Here is an 18,263-nt window from a genome sequence, read left to right on the forward strand (position 1 = left end):
GCGGCGATGTCGCGGGCGGTTGTAGACACTGCAGGGAGAATGAACGAGCGACTGTGGGACGAGCGGCGAGGCGGGTACCGTCTCTGAGCGCAGGGCTCGCGGGCAGCGCGGAGGGCAGCTTTGGGAGCTCGGAGGAGGCCATGAACAAACAAGCGCACGCACTGCACTGCACTGCACGCACGCACGCACTGCACGCACGCACTCACGGCCAACGCCGCGGGCACGATGCGAGCGCCGTCGCCGAGCATCAGCGCCGTCAAGCCCCCGCCCAAGCCCCCGCCCCCGCCCCGCCCGCCGCAGCTGCAGATGCCCGCCCGCCCGTCGTCGAGCCAGCCGTCGCCGCCGCGCTCCCCGCTCCCCGTCCTCCGCTGGCTGCCCTCCGCCTCCGCCTCCACCCCTGCCACGCCCCCGCCCTCAGTCCTCCTCGACGCCCTCTCCTCCACCCTCCCCGCCCTCCCGCCCCAGGCACACCGCCCCCGCTCCCCCGACCTGCCCTCGCACCCGCGCTCGCCGTCCGTCCCGCCGTCCGTCCCGCCGTCCTTCCTGCCCCTGCAGCGGGCCCCCGCCTTCCTCCGCGCCCTCGCCGCCTCCACCCTCCCCACCTCCTCCCTCTCGTCCCTCCCCACCGCCACCGCCGCCTCCGCCGACCCCGCACACCCCTCCCACGACCCCGGCTGCCCCATCGTCCTCGAGCACTCCCCGCCCACCCGCTCCTCCCTCGACTCTCTCCGCGCCCTCCACGACCGCACCCGCACCCGCGATCCCGCCACCGCATCCGCACCGCCACCCACCCTCGCCGCCTCCCCCACCGCCGCCGCCGCCTCCTCCTACTGGTCCGCAGCCCGCACCCTTCCCCCGCGCCGCACCTCCTCCCCCGCACCCGTCCACAGCGCCAGCTTCTCCACCCTCTCCGCCTGGCGCTGGTTCCAGCCCGACACCAAACACTCCATAGACCCCCTCCTCGCAGACGACGACCGCGCCCCCACCCTCCAAGAAGAGCACGGCCACATCCACAAAAAGTGTACGCACCCCTGCGCCCCTGCGCCCCGTCACCGCTCCCTCACCCGCCCTCCCCACAGACCTCTCCCCGAAGCACCCCGTCGTGTTCTGCCACGGCCTCCTCGGCTTCGACTCCGTCACCATCGGCCCCGCCATCGCCCCGCTCGAGGTCTCCCACTGGCGCGGCATCAAGGAGGTCCTCGAGGCCAACGGCACAGAGGTCCTCATCACCCGCGTCCCCGCCACCAGCAGCCCCGTCGACCGCGCAAAGGTCCTCGAGCGCACAATCGAGGCCGCCTACCCCGGCAGAGCAGTCCACCTCATCGGTACGCCCACGCCCACGCCCACGCCCCCCGCGTCTACGCCAGCTAACCCTTCTACCCCGCCCCACCCGCGCCTCCAGGCCACAGCATGGTCCGTCCCGCCCACCCTCTCTCTCCCACTCTCGCATCTCTGACCCCCCCACCCCCGCCACACACAGGGCGGCCTCGACTGCCGCTACCTCACCACCCACCTCCGCACACACACCTTCACCGTGCTCTCCCTCACGACCCTCGCGACCCCGCACCGCGGCTCCGCCTTCGCCGACCACTTCCTCGCCACCGTCGGCCGCGCCCGCCTCCCCTCCGTCCTCGCCCTCCTCGACCTCCTCCCGAACGGCGGCGGCGACGGCGCGGCGTTCGAGTGCCTCACGCGCGAGAGCATGCGCGCGTTCAACGACGCGACGCCCGATGTGCTGGGCGTGCGGTATTTTAGCTGGGGCGCGCAGTACGAGCCCGGGCTCATTGATACGTGGAAGTGAGTGTGTGTGCGCGCGCGTATGGATGGCCCCGTGCCCGCTCGCTTGCTGATAACACGCGCCGCGCAGGTGGCCGCACTCCGTCATCCTCGAACAAGAAGGCCCAAACGACGGCCTCGTCTCCGTCGAGTCCTCAAAATGGGTGCGCCCCCCCCCCCCCTCTCCCCCATTAACCCCCATTAACCCCACATTAACCCCCGCGCCCCGCGCAGGGCACCTACCTCGGCACCCTGCACGACGTGAACCACCTCGACCTCGTCGGCTGGATCAACGCCGCGCGCTACAAGTGGGCCGCCCTCTGCGGGCGCGAGATCCAGTTCAGGCCCGCGACGTTTTACCTCGGCGTCGCGGACCTGCTTGCGCGCGAGGTCGACGGGCTCGCGCCGCCCGCGGAGACGGACGCGACGGCGGAGGGGACGACAACGACGACGACAGGGACGACGGCGGCGGCGGCGGCGCTGGAGACGGAAGGGAAGCCGGAAGAGGCGGGCGTGCGCGCGCTCGGGAAGAAGGTCGCGGACGAGGGGTCCGCGGGCGGTGTCCCGCAGCCGACGCCGTCGCGGGAGGGCGGGGGCAGGCCCGCGCGCGCGCGGAGCATCACGGACGACCCGTGGGATGCGACTTCTGACCGCGACGACGACGACGACGACGACGACGGCGACGGCGACAACGATGATGACGGCGATAAAGGCCGCGGCGGTCGGTGAGTGTGCTCGATTGGACTTTCCCTCCCATCGCCGCCGCCGCCGCCGCCGCCGCCGCCAGCACTTGGCCCGACCCCAGACGCGGCCCACGCCACGACGTACCTCACCCGGACCCCATCTAATGCGCATCTACCGTAGCACAACCGCGCAGCCCAGATCAGATCTCATCAGAACAGTTCAAAGCAGCCGCATCCATACAGACATACATCCATACATCCATACAGAACTCAAGCACCTGAAGCACCGTGTATCTCCCCACGTACCGTACTCACCGATACCCCGCCGCCCACGGCGTATTCGCTCCCGCCAGGCGGCGCGTATTCATCCACGTCTCTCTCTCTCTCTCGCGCGCGCGCGCGCGCATATAAACATATATATAATTCGTGTACCCCGTTCGTGTATTTAGCTGCTGCACCATATATGACACGCGTTGCTAGTTGCTAATCAGTCGTGGTCGCTCGCCCTCGCGCTCGGAACGCACGCTGACCTGCATCGATCTACGGTCCCGAGGGAGTTGACGCTCGGCGCCTGCGTTGCGACCCGCGTCAAGCGGCACCGATCGGATGCTCGGCAAAAGAGATATACTCGATGTGGATGACGTATGATACAAGATGCCAGGACACCCCAGCGACTCGAAAGACTTGGCGTTGATGACTCTGCCCCGCCGCGCTCTGCGCCCCGCCGCCCCAGTTCCCGCTGCGATCGTGCCCGATCCGCGCGCGCACACGAGGTCGCGGGTTACTTGAGCGGGCTGAACGAGAGCGGGACCATCACGTACGAGTCCATGAACTTCGCCATCTGCGCCGTCTGCGGCGCGCGACGCACGACGCGCGTCCGTCAGCGCCAGCGTCGATCGAGGAAAGAGGGAGCCGGGACGGACCTTGGACACGGTGTCCGCCCACCCGTCGAGCTGCCACGCCTGCTCGCGCATCTCCTTGCGCGTCTCGAGGTCGCTGTCGATGTCGCGCGCGCGCGCGCGCGTCAGACGGACGAAAGGAGGGGAGAGGGAGGTGTGCGCTCACGGATACTGCCACATGTGGTGCACCTGGTGCAGCCGGCCGACCTGCGAGTACCACGCGCCGACGGGCGCCACGAACTTCTTGCGCGCCTCGATCCCGCGTCGCCTAAACAACAACACCAGCAGCATTGACGACGACGACGACGCGACAGCCGTCAGCCCAGCAAAGCCGAGAAGGACCCAGACAACGCTCGCCGACGTACCACGTGTTCTCCCACTCGAGCAGCGTGCCCGGGTTCAGCTGGTACGTCCGCAGCTCGAAGATCCCGCCGCGCGCGTGCGGCGGCGCGGTGGGCATGAACGCGAACTCCTGGTTGAGCTGCGCGTTGCGCGAGACGAGGTGCGGGAGCAGCGCCTTGTACGCGCGTTCGTGCTGCGAGCCGGTGCGTGCGCGCGCGGACGGTCAGCCCGGGGCGAAGCGAAGGGATGAAAAGAGATCTAGGCTCGAGGAGCGCGACGCACCTCCGACCCGCGGATCTTCTCCCACGCCTTGTCGAAGCCCGCGTAGTTCTCGTACTCAAGAATATGGTCTGCATGAGGCGTCAGCGGGCGCGCGCGCAGGCGGACGAGGTCGCGAAGCGTGGGGTCGCTCACAGAACGTGTCCTGCTCGCCGATGATCGTCTCCCAGTTGCCCGTCAGCTTGATCCGGAGCCCCGCGTCGTCGCGCAGGCCCGTGTAGTATCTCTCCCTGTAGCGCAACCGGCACGAGTCAGAATGCATGCATCGGATCACCGCCACCCGCGCGCAGGGACTGACGCGGCCTGCTTGTACTCCTCGACCTTGCTCGGCTGCACCCTGTGGACTGCCCAGCGAGTCAGCGTCCGGAACCACCATCCGCGCCGAGCGACGCGGAGCAGGGGAAAACGCGGCGCACCCTCGAACCCGTGAAGGTACTTCCCCCGCGCGACAAGCCGCGAGTGCTGCTGCACCTCGACGTCGCCGGCGCTCTTTGCCTCTGGGGACCCGTGCAGAAGTGACTGGCACAGCACGTCGTCGCCGTCGTCGTTATTATTTGGAAGCAACCGCACGGGGAGATGTCAGTACGCGGTCAGAGGGGTGGGCCACGCATCACCTGAACGGATATCGCGCGCTGGGGCCCAGCCCGAGACACTAGCGACGAGGGTACGGCGATGGCCGCGGGGCGCAGCGTGCGCGACGCAAGGCGTGCGAGCATATCGTACAATGAAATGCTTGGTTATCTAGACGGGTTTCTACGTGGTTTTGAGGGGAAGAAATGGGCTGCTGTGGTTTCGAGGTGGTGGTTGTGGGAGGGTGCAACAGAGGACGAGAAGTGGCGCGGCGGCAGCACCGCAGCTATTACCCCGCGTTCGCGTGACGTAATTAAGACGCTAAGCCAAGCCACGCACAAAACCCACAAAAAATCCGTATATTCACATGTAGTCAGACAAGCGCTGCATACGAGAGATCAGAAGAATCTGTGGCATCGTATCACATAGAAGAGGGCAAGAAAGAGATACTGGTAAAGGGTACGGATCAGATTTGCTTCCGCTCACCGCGCATCCAGACTTCGTGGACCGCCCACTTCTCCGCTTTACCTCCCCCGTCGACTCGAGCACGGAAGAAACGCGCATGATGGATCTTATCTGCCATCCGGACGCTGCATTCTCTCAAAATCTGTGCACCTTCGGCAGGATCCGTCACGTCGAAACAGGAGAGTTCGCCCGCGGAGGCGTTCTCCTTTTAACACCTTGATAAGCTCTCTGGAGCATGACTTGGAAGCAGGACATACCCAAACTCGGCCGTCGATTGACGCCTCGAACGCACAATCAGAAAGAACGCCCTCAGTCGCCGTATCGACGAGCCAAGCCATCTCAGTTGTAGACCAGAAGGGTTCGATGTCCTCCAACATGTCCAATACGATGGAGTCTCCGTTCTTAGCACCTAAATCATCACATCAGAAAGCATGGTAGCCAAAGTTTCACGGCGGCTCACTTTCTGGACTACGGAACACCGTTTCGGGGCGGCCGTCCACGGCAAAAGAGGGTGGGAAGCTCACATAGTGCTGCTCTGCGTCTGTGTCAATCGCTGCCAAGTTGCGTTTCTCAAGAGAGAGGATGTCTGAGGCCGAGTCGACAGAGTGAGTGACTGTCCCCGGCAGGAGAGATATTGTGGTCTCGAGGACACACGGTCGACCGACACACGGCGTGCGAACGGTCGTGTCTAAGAAGTTTGGCGCGGCGCGCTCGAAGGACACATACGGATAGTCGCTGTGCCTGCCTTCCAATTGCAGACAGGGGGGTCTGTCGCACTGCACAAGTGAGTCGAGGTACCCGGCCGCTTGCAGCTGTGTCGGCCATTCCCAATGCGATGATAGTCAGCGATTCCCAGGCAATCATCCAAGGTGCTTCTCCGCTCACGATGTGCTTCCTGTTCCGTTCCTCTCCCGCCGAGCCAACAGTAAAGGCCTGGCCCCCACCGAGTTCGATGCCCTGATCAAACCAAGCCTCGGGGATTTCGTTCCTTAGGATGCTAAAATAGTTGTCGGCCATTTTCAGCTCGTCGGCGGTGACATGTAGATGATCAGCATCGAGAAGATGGAGAAAGGCGGTGGCAAGGGAGCGGTGAATGATGCTGCCATAGCCCAGCCAGGCGAAGGACGTGTGCACATGGGAAGATGCGCTCTGGGTGATGGCGCGAAGGGAGCTGGTGAGGTGCTCGTGCGGCGGAAGGAGGTAGATGGCCGTCGATTTCCTGCTTTCGGCAATACGGGATGAAACAGCTCGGACGATTTCGGGAAGTATGAGATAGTCATCATCCTATTGAAAAAAAAACGGAGCATGAGGAGAATGCTAAGATGGCAAGCAGCCTGAGCTCGGTACTTGTATAAAACAGTGCGCTGTGCTTGCTTGGGAGCATGCTATGAACCTGGCATGGAAGTAAAGGTTGTCCGGCGAGTTGAAGACCCTAAGTTTGCTCTCAGGACACGTGGTGTTCACAAAGTCCTGCCCGCGCAGTCGACAAATCAGCACTCGAAACAAAGGGGATTGCCCACATGATATGAGATCGCCTTGGGGTTATTGTTCCATATGAATACCTCCTTGATAGTCCCATGGAGCCCGGGCGAACAGAAGAGAGACGCGATGCGCTGTACGTTGTGGAAACGTGACCAGTTGAGAACCACGGCAGTTGTGTCAGGCGACGCTGCCGGCTCCCAGACGGATCCAACATTCAGTAAAGAGAAGGAAGCGAAAGGGACTTCTGTGTTCGGACGATAGGACACGGGCGGCGAGTGCGGAAAACGGTCTGACTGAGTCTGCGATTCCGGAGGATCCTCATTCTCAGGCGACATGGGCCAAAATTTGAACAGTGCACCGAGAGCAATGGAAACGAGTAAGATACGGACCGGCGAAAGTACCGAGGGTGCCCAGCGATTTGTTTGTATGGAACCTGTACTCATGTTGAGTGGTGTTGAATAGCCCAAGCCGCGAGGTGAGGAAGTTAAGCGCGCGCATGAGTATTTTGGGACGAGATCAAGAGACAAAGAGGGGTATCACGGCAGACGTGACCGAATATGAGCTCGTATTCCTATTTTGATCTTATCTTCTGTAAGTTGTGAAGAATTACGAGCTCATATTCGGTCACGTCTGCTGTGCCTATAACCAGCTGACCGTGCGCCTTACGAACCTCTTCGTCCTTGGTTATGGCCTCGCTCGCCACCCCCTAATTGCCCTTTGTATTGCTATTTTTTTGAAGAATTTCTTCTCCCGATGCGCGGCATCACAGCTACCAGACCTTCTTTATCATCGCTGACACGCTCACACACTAGCACCGCCGCACGCTGGTATACATCACCATCTGGTTTGGCCCACGCAGAACCAGCTCCACCAAGTCGAAGAGATCTCATTCGAGTGCGGTTCCGTGATCTCACCTCCGTTATCCATGTCGACTGACCCTTGCCCATACTAGTCTCGAATTGCACAGGTTGACGCTATCTCTTCGACAGCTGAAGTTTCACCATTCTTGGTGGATACTTTTGGCCGCCGACACAACTACCTACGCATTTCCCTGACAGAGCGATGTAATCTACGATGTGCGTCTGCATCAATGATCCCCCCTCCATCTATTGATAGCCGGCGGTCTGCTGTGCTGTCGGCGGCGAACAGGTTTCTATTGTATGCCAAGCGAAGGCGTCGACCTTTCCCCAAAATCAAACATCTTGTCGGATGATGAGATTATCCGTCTCGCAACTTTGTTCGTCAAGAGTGGCGTCACAAAGATCCGGCTCACGGGCGGTGAGCCAACTGTTCGAAAGGGCCTTGTTGATCTTGTCGGTGCGTGACTTGAGCCCCGTTTTTTGTTGGGACATGAATTGTTGATATCAAATGATCACATCTAGCACGCCTGAACGAATTGCGTGAGCACGGCCTCGAATCTATCGGCATGACCAGCAACGGGCTCGTACTCCATCGATATCTATCGAATTTGGTCCAGAGTGGACTCACACACCTTAACCTGAGGTATCTTCACTCTCAACCATCATTGATCCACTCCGTATTTTGACAGTAGAGTCAAGTTTAGACACCCTTGACCCGTTCAAGTTTGAAATCATGACTCGACGCATGGGTCACCAGGCCGTATTGAGGTCACTGGACCACGCGCTTGTGTCCGACCTGAAATCTGTCAAAATGAACGTCGTCATAGTCAAAGGTCTCAATGACAACGAGGTGTTAGACTTCGTTGATATGACGAAAGACCGAAACTTTTCCATCCGGTTCATCGAGTTCATGCCGTTTACAGGTAACGCACCCGCCGAGCGGATCCTGAGCTTCAAAACTGACAGGGATCGCAATAGGAAATCAGTGGGACAAAGCTAAGATGGTCCCATCTTCCGAGTTACTGTCTCGCATCTCAGCAGCTCACCCAAGCTTGAGAAAAGCGGCGGATGAGCTCAATGACACGGCCAGGTCATATCGAATTCCTGGTTACCGAGGCAGCATTGGGTTCATCAGCAGCATGTCTGATCACTTCTGTGCATCTTGCAATCGCCTGCGGTTGACCGCAGACGGGCAAATCAAGGTTCGTTGTTATGTTTTACCGTCTACATCGTGGTTTCAGGCTCTCATGCTCCGTCCTGCGATCAGGTTTGCCTATTTGATGCGAAAGAGGTCTCTCTGCGGGATCAGATGAGACAAGGGGCAGACGACACGCATCTACTTCGAACTATCGGGAGAGCCGTCAACGGAAAGAAGGAGAAGCATGATGGTATGGAAGATATAGATGTTGTCACGAATAGACCCATGATTCTCATCGGTGGTTAATGTGCATATTTTATGATTCCCAACGTTCGCATTCAAACGCCTTTACCTCTTCGAATGACTAACCTGATGCGGACTTTTTTCTTCAGCTATCCGTTTAGCACCTCGCGTCGCCTATGCCTGGGCATCACGATCAGCGCGAGGCGCGCGGCTTAATCATCTCTGGTCACCGACGACAGTACCTCCTGGCTTGTCTACTCTCGAACGAGTTCGGTGCCTCTCCACGAAGTCGGCCCTTGACTCATCACATCAGCCCGAGTCTAAGTTGACTCACGTTGATGCCGAAGGCCGTCCGCACATGGTTGACGTCTCAAACAAGGAGTCCACCAGTCGCACTGCGACAGCTGAGGGCCGGATTTACCTCCCCCGCGTCGCTTACGAGCTTGTCTTCCCAACGACTAGACATGCGCCGGGGCCTCTGCCAACCTCGAGGTTAGGGGGTGAGAAGCCAAAACATTCCGAAAAGTCCGTCGTCCCGGACCGTGCTCCTGATCCGGCTTTGGAAACGAATTTGGGCTTGGGCGCGGCCATGAGTGAGTTGGAGAAAGCCAAGTCCAAGGCCCGAAAGAAGGGCGACGTGCTGATCGTCGCGCAGCTCGCTGCCATTATGGCATGCAAACGCACGGCCGAGCTCATTCCCCTCTGTCATCCGCTCCCCTTATCCCACGTGTCTGTCGCACTTACTCCAGAGGTCCACCCCGACCCTGATGCCACATACGATCTGACAGACCTGCCCGACAAAGGGAACACCGGTCGACGACCCCACCTATACAGCATCAAGTGCATCGCGACTGTGTCCTGCGATGGAAAGACGGGCGTTGAGATGGAAGCGCTGACAGCCGTATCTGTGGGCTTGCTCACCGTGTGGGATATGCTCAAGGCGGTGGCGGGAAAGGAGATGGTGATTGGTGATATTTTGGTTCGCGGCAAGGCGGGTGGGAAGAGCGGTGATTTTGTTCGGCGACAATAGACCTCTGCTGTGTATCTACAATTTTTCCAAAGAGTAGATCGTCCTTACGTCGCGGTGTACACTGCGTTTGTCCTCTCTTCGATCCACTCCGCGCGGTCAGTGCACTGGTTATCTGACAGGGACGTTTCTACATCAATTCATCCTGTTTTGCGATGGCAACTACATAGATTGCCTCAAGTCGATGCTTTCCCGTTCACCGTGGCTTGGAACATTGGTGGGAGGACCATCTTTTCACTGAATGAAGAGAAATAGGTGTAGTATTGCCTGAGGTTGATGTTACTCCGTTTCTGATCCGTTTAATGAGACAGACGTCACATTTTGGTCGCTAATTATGCTGCATTGCCAGAGCGATCAGATCTCATATTCAATGCCTTGCCTTGTTCTCTTTGTGGCCTGGCACGGTGACGGGCGGCGAGCCTCGGCGAGCATGCAGTTGTGTGCCTTGGGCCCAAAATATTGGAAGATGATGATCGGAGCGGATCGAGGTCGCAGCTCGAACATGCTTCGGGCTTGCGAACAGTTAGTCATCATGGATTTAAGGACCCGCGACATAGCTGCGATTGAAACCGAGCGGAGCCATGATGATGGAGTTCGATCGTCATCAAGAATGGAGACGATCACCGTTCGAGCGCACTGTGTCGCCTGTCGACGCCGACTGATGGAGAAGTGAGATTTCGTCCATGATCTAATAGATTTTCTGCTTGCAATAAGAAGATTTTAACATATAATATATGTTACATTAATAACAGGATAATTATACTATGATACTTGGAGGCCTCTACGCAGCAGCGCCGAGACAGAAACGCAGTGCTAGTTGCTACAGTGGGTAATAAAGTCCGTGATACGCATCCAAGAGTGTCCAGAATTGAGGGAATAGTGGGTGAGAGTGAGATGAGAGGTGGTCGTACGCAGTACGCATCCTATGTCAAGCCCGTACGCAGTACGTGTAAGTGTAAGTGTAATTAGTAGATTATATATAATTGAGGATGGTATAGTTTGTTGCAAGAAAGTCAATGCCAGTGTTCACCAGTGGCCTCTCGGAGCACCTGTTTTGAAGCCCAATTCCAGGGCATCTTCGACACCATCAAGTTTGACGTTCCCGCACAAGCCGACGAAGCCGACGCGGTCGTAGACCCTTTGAGCGCTATTGCTGTGGCCAACATACAGCGTAACACTGCTCTTGCCGCAGTCCATCAGCAGTCTGATAGGAGATCAACATCAATCATCCGCCAGATCTGAAGAGTAAAACATGGGCAAACTCACCTCCGTGTGACGTCCCGCACGAGGTGCTCGGCGTAGCCCCTCCGTCTCCATTTGGGAGTAGTGTACACTTTGGTGATGGCGCTGACATTCTGCGAGCTACGTGTGACAGCACAGATAGTCGTGCACTCGCCCTCGACTTCGTAAATCCAGATCAGGCCCTTGGCGATGAGCTCGCGCGCCTCGATCCGTGCGCGCTCGAGGGTCAATGGGAAGTAGATCTATTTCCCGTGATCATGAGAATGGAGAAATGAGGGATGAAATAACAGGACGCACGGAGTCATCTGCAAACTCTTTGCAAAGCTGGGCAACTTGCTCGAGATCACGCATGTTGGCGCGGCGAATGTAATCGCCGCGGGACAGAGGCGCGTCCGAGTCCTTGAATGTTGATAGTGTGCACCAGGTGTATGAAGCGGCGTAGAAGGGCTCAGGCTCGACAGCGATATTTGTGAGCTGTTTCCAGTAGCTGGCAAATGTCTTGACGAGGAGTGTCATGCCGAATATTGAGAAGACACGTTCTGGTGGAACGAGGTCGAGTAGGTTCTCGGCGACGAGATCGATGCGGGGTGTCAACCACTGGCTTGTAATCTGAGAGGGGTTTTTGGGAGTCCAAAGGAATATGGGATAGTCGCCTAGCGTCCAATTGACGCAAGACAGGACGAGGTCGAGCGTGGGTTGGCTGAATGGGGAGGGGGATGACCACACCGTCAGCCAGAACGGCTGTGTCTCGTCAAAGCGCATTTGACTGGGTGAGTGAGATGATTGGTTCCACCAACTAGAGACGTCGGATTCATTGATGAAATTGCAACCAGTCAAAGCCGCCTCAGTCCCGACCAGCTTCAATGCATGGGCGAGGACGATATTGGCAGACCTTTCGTGTCTCCGGAGGGTGGGTAGTGTCGCGGACAAAAAGTCATACGCGGTGTCGTGAAACTTCACGAAGGTATTGCGGGATGTAGAGATGGGAGTAAGGCCAGGCATCTAATTGAATACTAGAAAGAAGGTGGCAATTAATGTGAGAGAGAGATATGAAACGAAGTGTTCGAAGAGAAGGCGAAGAGAGAATTATGATGGTTGGTGAACGCACCAGAGCGTCTTTATAGAGTTTCTCTCCAGGCATGGATTAGGCCCTGACGCTGTCCCATCCGGCCAACGCCAGGGGGCATGTGGGTCTTCCTGTGCATCAACTCCGTGTGCAGAGATGCGACAGAACAGCTTGTTTACTGCTTAATCACGATCGAGAAATATCTAAAACGTCTTGATTGACGCAAAATGACTGGAAAATGCGCAGCCTCCCGACCTAAGCGCCCAGGTGTGCATAGACGCCCATGATGGCGCCGAAACTGGAACGGAAGTCAAATATCAGCGCCCGTCGGGTTTCTGGCTATGTTCTCGATATGGTTCGACACAGCAAGCAATTGACAAGGATGTCATTTCAAGTATTCTGGAAAACCCGCACCTGTGACAGTATCCAAGTCATCGCGCGAGAGCCGCCTGGGTCCAACACGATGCAATGTGCCGAAACGATTGCTGAAGTTGAATATCATTGAATACGGAAAGGGAGTGGGAAGTTTCCATCTATAGAGCTGGCCAATGAACGAGCTGTTTGCACTTCTGTTGAATATGTGTAAGCAGGAGGCCCTGATGCGATATATCCCAGTTTTCGGGCGGTTTCAAGCGGAACGCAAGAGACCAACCGGCCAGGGCCGAAACCAAGTTGCTGCAGGTGGCGCTTGCGTTGCCAACGATCATGTGGCAGTGTGCTGCCCCAAACATTGGGTTCTGTTTGCGAGAGCGCATTGAGGATCACTTTGTTCCTAGTCTGAGAAGGCTATGTGAATAGACTTCCAGCTTATTTCCAGGCGAAAACACTGCACAGGCTACGTACGGGAATATAGAGATGTAAATAACTCGCCACCGCTGCAGCTACTAATATACTGCATGCTCAAGGTTCGAATTGATTCACATCCGAATACAGTTCTCAGAGTCTCTAAATTCCTCAAGCCGGACTGAAAAGGTACCACTTACTCCGCCGAACGATGCCTGAGTGGACAGGTGATTGGTGAGCTGAGGACAACAGCTTTGTCAGGCTCCATGGGGTAGAAATGAGTGAAAATCGACTCGATATCGACTTGACTCACTGACACTTAATTACGGATCAAATTGCTACCCTTTGTTCCGGAGGTACTCAAGGGGAAGTAGATCGATGCGGGATGACCGTAGTGTAAGCTATCCACGGATAGAACTGACCTCAGTCCATGCAATCCAACATCAAAAATTGATCATTGTACCTGCCCCTCTACGGTCATATAGCGAACGAAACCCGACGCGCGCCTGCATGATCTACTCAGGGTCTGCAAGGGGCTCAAGCCTGACGAAATCCTAACAGGATGGGGATCTGTCAACGGGGCATCACTGCCTTCGCCCGCGGAACCAAAACATCTGACCCCTGGTTTGGATGACCTGGAAGGTCCCCAACGGTTACTGGACCAAAAAGCAGCTCACCTGACGGCGTAGATGATGCCCATCAGCCGTGACAAAACAAGCTCTGGGTGAAGAAACTGCAAGCCACTGTTTGTCTGGCAATCCCCGAGTGTGAACGCGACGGGCTCTAACGGGCTTCGGATGCCAGGATCACGGAGCGGATCGATTTCCTATTCATTCAACAAAATGGACGGGATGCGCCGAGGCTTATACAGATTTGACAGCATCCAAAGTGTTGATTGAGGATGCAGAAGCAATCACTGGGCGTGTGCTTTTGACCTCCCAACTCATGAGACCGTCCCTGTTTTGACTGCGATGATGATTGTGGTATAGAACAGCGCAGTGATGAAACGAGAACGGAAAGACGATGCGTGAAGAACGCGAGTCCGCGGACCAAGCGTAGATGGAGTAAAGAGCATACTCCTGTTAGCCATCAGGTAATGTTTCCTAGGCAATGTGGGTCAACATCACGGCACCAAGAGCCTGGCAGGACGGGCCAAAGCACTAATAGATTGAGATGCCCGATATAAACAGATTTCTTACCAGCGGAATGAGTACAGTGGCGTGTCTTCGGGGACAATGACGTCCATCGTCCCGAGGTGACAGCATGCTGAATGTACGAATGGGCCTATCATGGTGTGACCCGCTGGATAGGTCCCGTAGCACTACCGGCTTTGGCTCCGAGTGTGCTAATGGGGTGAGCTGGAGGATCCCCTTGCAAACGCGCCGGAATGTTCTTCAGAGACTGCTTTCCCATACAGAACAGCGGTCTGAGTCTTGACGCAAAGTTTGATGTTGCAGAGACAAATAGCCCAAAATATCGATGCCATAATAGGTTGTAATCACAGCATAGGAGCGGGTCATGCAGGCGTGAAGCTATGTCCTGGACGGGGAAATGTGCAAGCCGACGGAGGAGTGAATGGGCAATACTGAGTACAATTTGAGTCGTGATCTTCGCATCGGAGAGCGATAGTGCCGGGGTCCCATCCCAAGAATATCACTTTACGAACGAGGCCAACTGACTCACAATGTCGCCTTCGACAAGCCGTGCATCCTCGGTAGCCTTGAAACATGGTCGGCATGAGGTTGATCAGTCACTAACCGCCCCATCCGCAAAAGATAATGGAGCATACGTCTTTGACCCTGACGATGGTGGGGATCGCCTCAATATACCAAGGTGCGTCGCGGAAGTGATTAGAGGCCGCTTTCCATCTGACGAAAAGGACACTGCATGAGCGCGATGCTGTCCAGTTGTTGTGCAGGGTCGTGAATCAAATTCGCGAGTGCAACATACTCGGGCTTTTGTCCAACGTAGATGATTAGTGCTGGTGGAGCATCAGCGCCCGCGAAAGTGCGCTCGACAGTGTCTTCGACATCCCGGCAGTCCTGGAGCCCACCAGTGAGCAGCATCCAAAATCTCCAAAGGCCCTGCATCGGCTACTTACGGGACACCACATTTTTCCCTCCCGGTCCCGAGATGCATAGAAAATGACGAATTTTTCTTGGACGTCCTTCCAAGACGAAAATTCCAAGGGACTGGAGGCAGTGTAAAGAGGCATGCCTGCAACAACGTCCCGATTGATGCCGAGGCCCAAGAGGCGATTGCTGTGCAGAAGACGGTTGATGCGCCACAGGCGATCGCCATTAGGCAAGACGAGTCACTCGTGCACATCCGGAGGCCTTGCCGGGGAGTACAGGAGCCGATGTTTCAAGACCATGTATTGCAGATAAATTTCAGACAGTTCATTTACATAAAAATATACCGTACTCGATCCTGCTGATTCCATAGAACTTTGCTCAAATTTGTGCACAGGACTTGCCATGGATTCAAGACTGCATTGTTGACAAACCTGAGTGCCAGCCTGCCTCCTTCTACAACTCCCAAACCCAAGATTAAGCACAACACAATGACGGGGCGGTTAGATGAGAGCAAGAGTAAAAGGGTAACAATGTGTGTGCGATGAATCATATACGCCCCAGGAGCAGAATAAAGGAAAGAATAAGTGTCCGAGAAGGGGAGACGAAAAAAAAGTGTTGAAAGGACTACAATGCGCGACAACACATTAAGGCACCAGCATGTGCGCTATTCAAGAAACCAAATATGAAGTCAACGACGGATAAGATGTCCATAATGCCGTCCGTTCCTGTCTACCCACGACCGACCCCAAAAGCGGGATGCAGTCCAGCCGCGAACGGCCAAAAGCATGTACTACTGAAAAGTCCATCAGGAAAGGAGACGTGTCAAGTACCGAGATGAGTGGGTTGATTAGCAAGAACCGCCACTGCATCCGGAGGACGATTGCGAGGAACCGCAAGAGCTACCGCTGCAGCTGGAGGACGATTGAGAAGAGCCACAGGAGCTGCCACTGCAGCTAGAGGATGACTTCGACGTGTCGCAAGAACTACCGCTGCAGCTGGACGACGACGAAGAGCCGCAGGAGCTACCACTGCAGCTGGACGACTTGGACGAGTCACAAGAGCTACCACTGCAGCTGGACGACTTGGACGAGTCACAAGAGCTACCACTGCAGCTTGATGTCTGCTTCGACATAGCGGCGGTAGAAGTGGCCGACATGTACGTGTTGTACGTGTTGCTGTTGCCATACATCATGCCCCATTGCGATTTGCACTAAACACGAAGCCGTCAACATTGTTCTGTACTATCCCGCCCTTCGAAGACATACCTTGCCGAGACAGTCAGAAAGATCGGTCTGAATGACGGTCTGGGTCGCGGTTGCGGTCTCCGTCGCGGTATCGGTCTTGGTGGCAGTAGCGGTAATTGTCGCGGTCTGGAACTCAGTCATCTTGTCCACCACCGTTTTCGTGTTGGTTTCCAAGACGGTCTTTGTCTGGAGATGGAAGGTGGGTCAGTGATAGTGGAAATTCTTTGCGGCAAATGGACTCACGTTGTCAATGACCTTGGTGCTGACCCAAACGGACGTGAACGTGGTCGGTTTTACGATGGTAGACACATAGACAGACGTGACAACGTCAGTCTTAGTGGCAGTCTCCGTCTTGGTGGCCGTGGAGAGGATGGTCATCTTGTCAGTGACCGTCGACGTCTGAGTTTCCTCAATTGTCTTCGTCTATATCGCGCGAGCGGTCAGTTTCAAACGAAAAGCAGATTCGAAGGAGACACGAGCTCACGTTGTCGATAACCTTTGTGCTAACCCACACGCTGACATAGGTGGTCGGGACGGTGACCGTCATGATATCGGTCTTCGTCACGAAGTCCGTCTCGGTCTGCTTGACAGTTTGCGTCGCGGTGTTGGTCTTGGTGGCCGTCTGCGTGTAGATGTTGACCTGTGTCTTCGTCTCCGTGGCGGTGAGCGTGTGCTCGACCGTGCTGGTCTTGTCGATGATCTCGGTCGAGACCCAGACACGAGTGGTGGGGACGAGCTGAGTGGACGTGATGACCTCCGTCTTGGTCTCGAAGTCGGTCATGACCTTAGTCATGGTCTCCGTCATCGTGATGGTGGTGGGGACGGTCTTTGTCTGTTCGATCGTCAGATCCGCACGCGCGCGCGTTTCAAGCAAAGATCAAACACACCTCAGTCATCGTCTTTGTCTGCGTCATCGTGTCCGTCATCGTCACAGTCATCGTTTCCTTCTCCGTTTTTGTCTGAACTTCAGTCATGGTCACGGTCTGAGAGTCGCAGTAGCCCTTGCTGTGATGGGAGGCAATGAGACATCAGCCAATCAAATCCATCAAATTCTGATACGTACTTGTTGATGATGATGGTCTCGTAGCACCCCTGCGTTTGATACTGCGGGGCACCCGTAAACGGTAGGTCCATGAGTGGACGAGAATCGACGTACCCATGACATTTGCGAGCAGTACCCGTTTGACTGCTTTTGATAGCCATACCCACAGTTCATGCTGCTGTAACCGCCAGACATGAAGGAGGAGTAATACGACGAGTCGTACGTCATCTGGGGAGGCTGCGTGTACACCGAGGGGGCCGACGAGTAGGTGTTGGAGCCCTGGGTGTACTGCGCCATGGGGGACGACGAGGCAGCAGATGCCTGCGAGTCGCAAGAACCACCATTTGATCCACAGGAGCTGCCCGAGTAACTCGAGCCGGAGTTGTTGTTCGACGGGCCGGCGGAAGCGGTGGGGGCAGCAGAAGATGCGGCAACGGATGAGCCTGCCGATGGGGAGGCCGCGATCTGAACCATGGAGACGCCATTCACTACCTGGGCAGCCGCCGCGCTGATAAGGGAAAGACCAAAAACAATTGACTTCATGATGTAAAGAAGGTGGGGGACTTGAACAGTCAAAGAACGAAAGCTGGTGCGTCAAGCGAAGACGAAAGGTAGGAGGGGAGAAGACAAATGAGGGTAGCGGTCTACGCTGGGCGGATACTGTCTAGCAGTAAGCTTTGGCGGGTGCGGGAAGCTTGGCTAGAGGCAAGCGCTCTGACGACGGGCGATGATGAGCTGCGACGTCGGGCGGGGACAGGTGTGACCGAAAACGTACCGCTGAAGGAAAGAAAAGGGAGGGAAAAGAAAGCGAAGAAAGCGAAGAAGGAGGGGGCGCGGATTGGACTGGAATGCGCAGGCCTTTTGAAGAAGGCTCCCAGGGCTGATCTCCGCGTGAGCCAGTCACATCAATTTTCACAGGGGTCATCTCGGGCTAGTGATGGGTTTCCCTAGTGACCACACCGTCCCACCCCGCTTCGCATTGGACGCTGCTTGCCTTGCCCATTGGTCTGCGGTCCCCGGCGCCGTTGCCGCCTACGAGACCCCATC

At 56.8% G+C, this 18,263-nt stretch overlaps 8 protein-coding genes across 8 annotated transcripts; 4 read left to right on the top strand and 4 right to left on the bottom strand.

The window, feature by feature from the left end:
- Nucleotides 1-1,087: 1,087 nt before the first annotated feature.
- Nucleotides 1,088-2,163, top strand: HETIRDRAFT_241646 (uncharacterized protein; the record flags this gene model as incomplete). Its single annotated transcript, XM_009542757.1, has 5 exons — nt 1,088-1,325; nt 1,403-1,413; nt 1,481-1,797; nt 1,868-1,940; nt 2,011-2,163. Coding segments are annotated over 5 exons (792 nt in total), but the record flags the coding sequence as incomplete, so codon positions are not given.
- A 201-nt stretch (nt 2,164-2,364) lies between these two features.
- Nucleotides 2,365-2,624, top strand: HETIRDRAFT_99509 (uncharacterized protein; the record flags this gene model as incomplete). Its single annotated transcript, XM_009542758.1, has 2 exons — nt 2,365-2,501; nt 2,564-2,624. Coding segments are annotated over 2 exons (198 nt in total), but the record flags the coding sequence as incomplete, so codon positions are not given.
- A 242-nt stretch (nt 2,625-2,866) lies between these two features.
- Nucleotides 2,867-4,695, bottom strand: HETIRDRAFT_456841 (uncharacterized protein; the record flags this gene model as incomplete). The annotated part of the gene is made up of 9 exons (XM_009542759.1): nt 2,867-3,309; nt 3,383-3,455; nt 3,525-3,626; nt 3,724-3,893; nt 3,983-4,050; nt 4,115-4,209; nt 4,278-4,323; nt 4,396-4,498; nt 4,594-4,695. The coding sequence occupies 9 exons, from the start codon at nt 4,693-4,695 to the stop codon at nt 3,241-3,243; spliced, it is 828 nt and encodes a 275-aa protein (XP_009541054.1). The 3' UTR covers nt 2,867-3,240.
- A 202-nt stretch (nt 4,696-4,897) lies between these two features.
- Nucleotides 4,898-6,555, top strand: HETIRDRAFT_406876 (uncharacterized protein). Its single transcript, XM_009542760.1, has 5 exons — nt 4,898-5,219; nt 5,272-5,423; nt 5,475-5,826; nt 5,900-6,298; nt 6,362-6,555. Exon 4 carries the CDS (start codon nt 6,059-6,061, stop codon nt 6,254-6,256), a length of 198 nt encoding a protein of 65 aa, XP_009541055.1. The 5' UTR covers nt 4,898-5,219; nt 5,272-5,423; nt 5,475-5,826; nt 5,900-6,058; the 3' UTR covers nt 6,257-6,298; nt 6,362-6,555.
- A 694-nt stretch (nt 6,556-7,249) lies between these two features.
- HETIRDRAFT_307296 (uncharacterized protein) lies at nt 7,250-9,767 on the top strand (the record flags this gene model as incomplete). The annotated part of the gene is made up of 8 exons (XM_009542761.1): nt 7,250-7,390; nt 7,449-7,572; nt 7,646-7,813; nt 7,879-7,999; nt 8,056-8,279; nt 8,335-8,558; nt 8,624-8,795; nt 8,887-9,767. The coding sequence occupies 8 exons, from the start codon at nt 7,250-7,252 to the stop codon at nt 9,765-9,767; spliced, it is 2,055 nt and encodes a 684-aa protein (XP_009541056.1).
- Nucleotides 9,768-10,790: 1,023 nt separating this feature from the next.
- HETIRDRAFT_307307 (uncharacterized protein) lies at nt 10,791-12,008 on the bottom strand (the record flags this gene model as incomplete). The annotated part of the gene is made up of 3 exons (XM_009542762.1): nt 10,791-10,968; nt 11,031-11,248; nt 11,304-12,008. The coding sequence occupies 3 exons, from the start codon at nt 12,006-12,008 to the stop codon at nt 10,791-10,793; spliced, it is 1,101 nt and encodes a 366-aa protein (XP_009541057.1).
- A 2,500-nt stretch (nt 12,009-14,508) lies between these two features.
- HETIRDRAFT_41809 (uncharacterized protein) lies at nt 14,509-15,070 on the bottom strand (the record flags this gene model as incomplete). The annotated part of the gene is made up of 4 exons (XM_009542052.1): nt 14,509-14,574; nt 14,645-14,723; nt 14,806-14,897; nt 14,957-15,070. The coding sequence occupies 4 exons, from the start codon at nt 15,068-15,070 to the stop codon at nt 14,509-14,511; spliced, it is 351 nt and encodes a 116-aa protein (XP_009540347.1).
- Nucleotides 15,071-15,987: 917 nt separating this feature from the next.
- Nucleotides 15,988-17,759, bottom strand: HETIRDRAFT_23076 (uncharacterized protein; the record flags this gene model as incomplete). Its single annotated transcript, XM_009541966.1, has 8 exons — nt 15,988-16,140; nt 16,196-16,360; nt 16,418-16,597; nt 16,659-17,000; nt 17,062-17,175; nt 17,234-17,278; nt 17,331-17,537; nt 17,688-17,759. Coding segments are annotated over 8 exons (1,278 nt in total), but the record flags the coding sequence as incomplete, so codon positions are not given.
- Nucleotides 17,760-18,263: the final 504 nt, after the last annotated feature.

Source organism: Heterobasidion irregulare, assembly GCF_000320585.1.
Source record: "Heterobasidion irregulare TC 32-1 unplaced genomic scaffold scaffold_01, whole genome shotgun sequence".
Lineage (NCBI taxonomy): Eukaryota > Fungi > Basidiomycota > Agaricomycetes > Russulales > Bondarzewiaceae > Heterobasidion > Heterobasidion irregulare.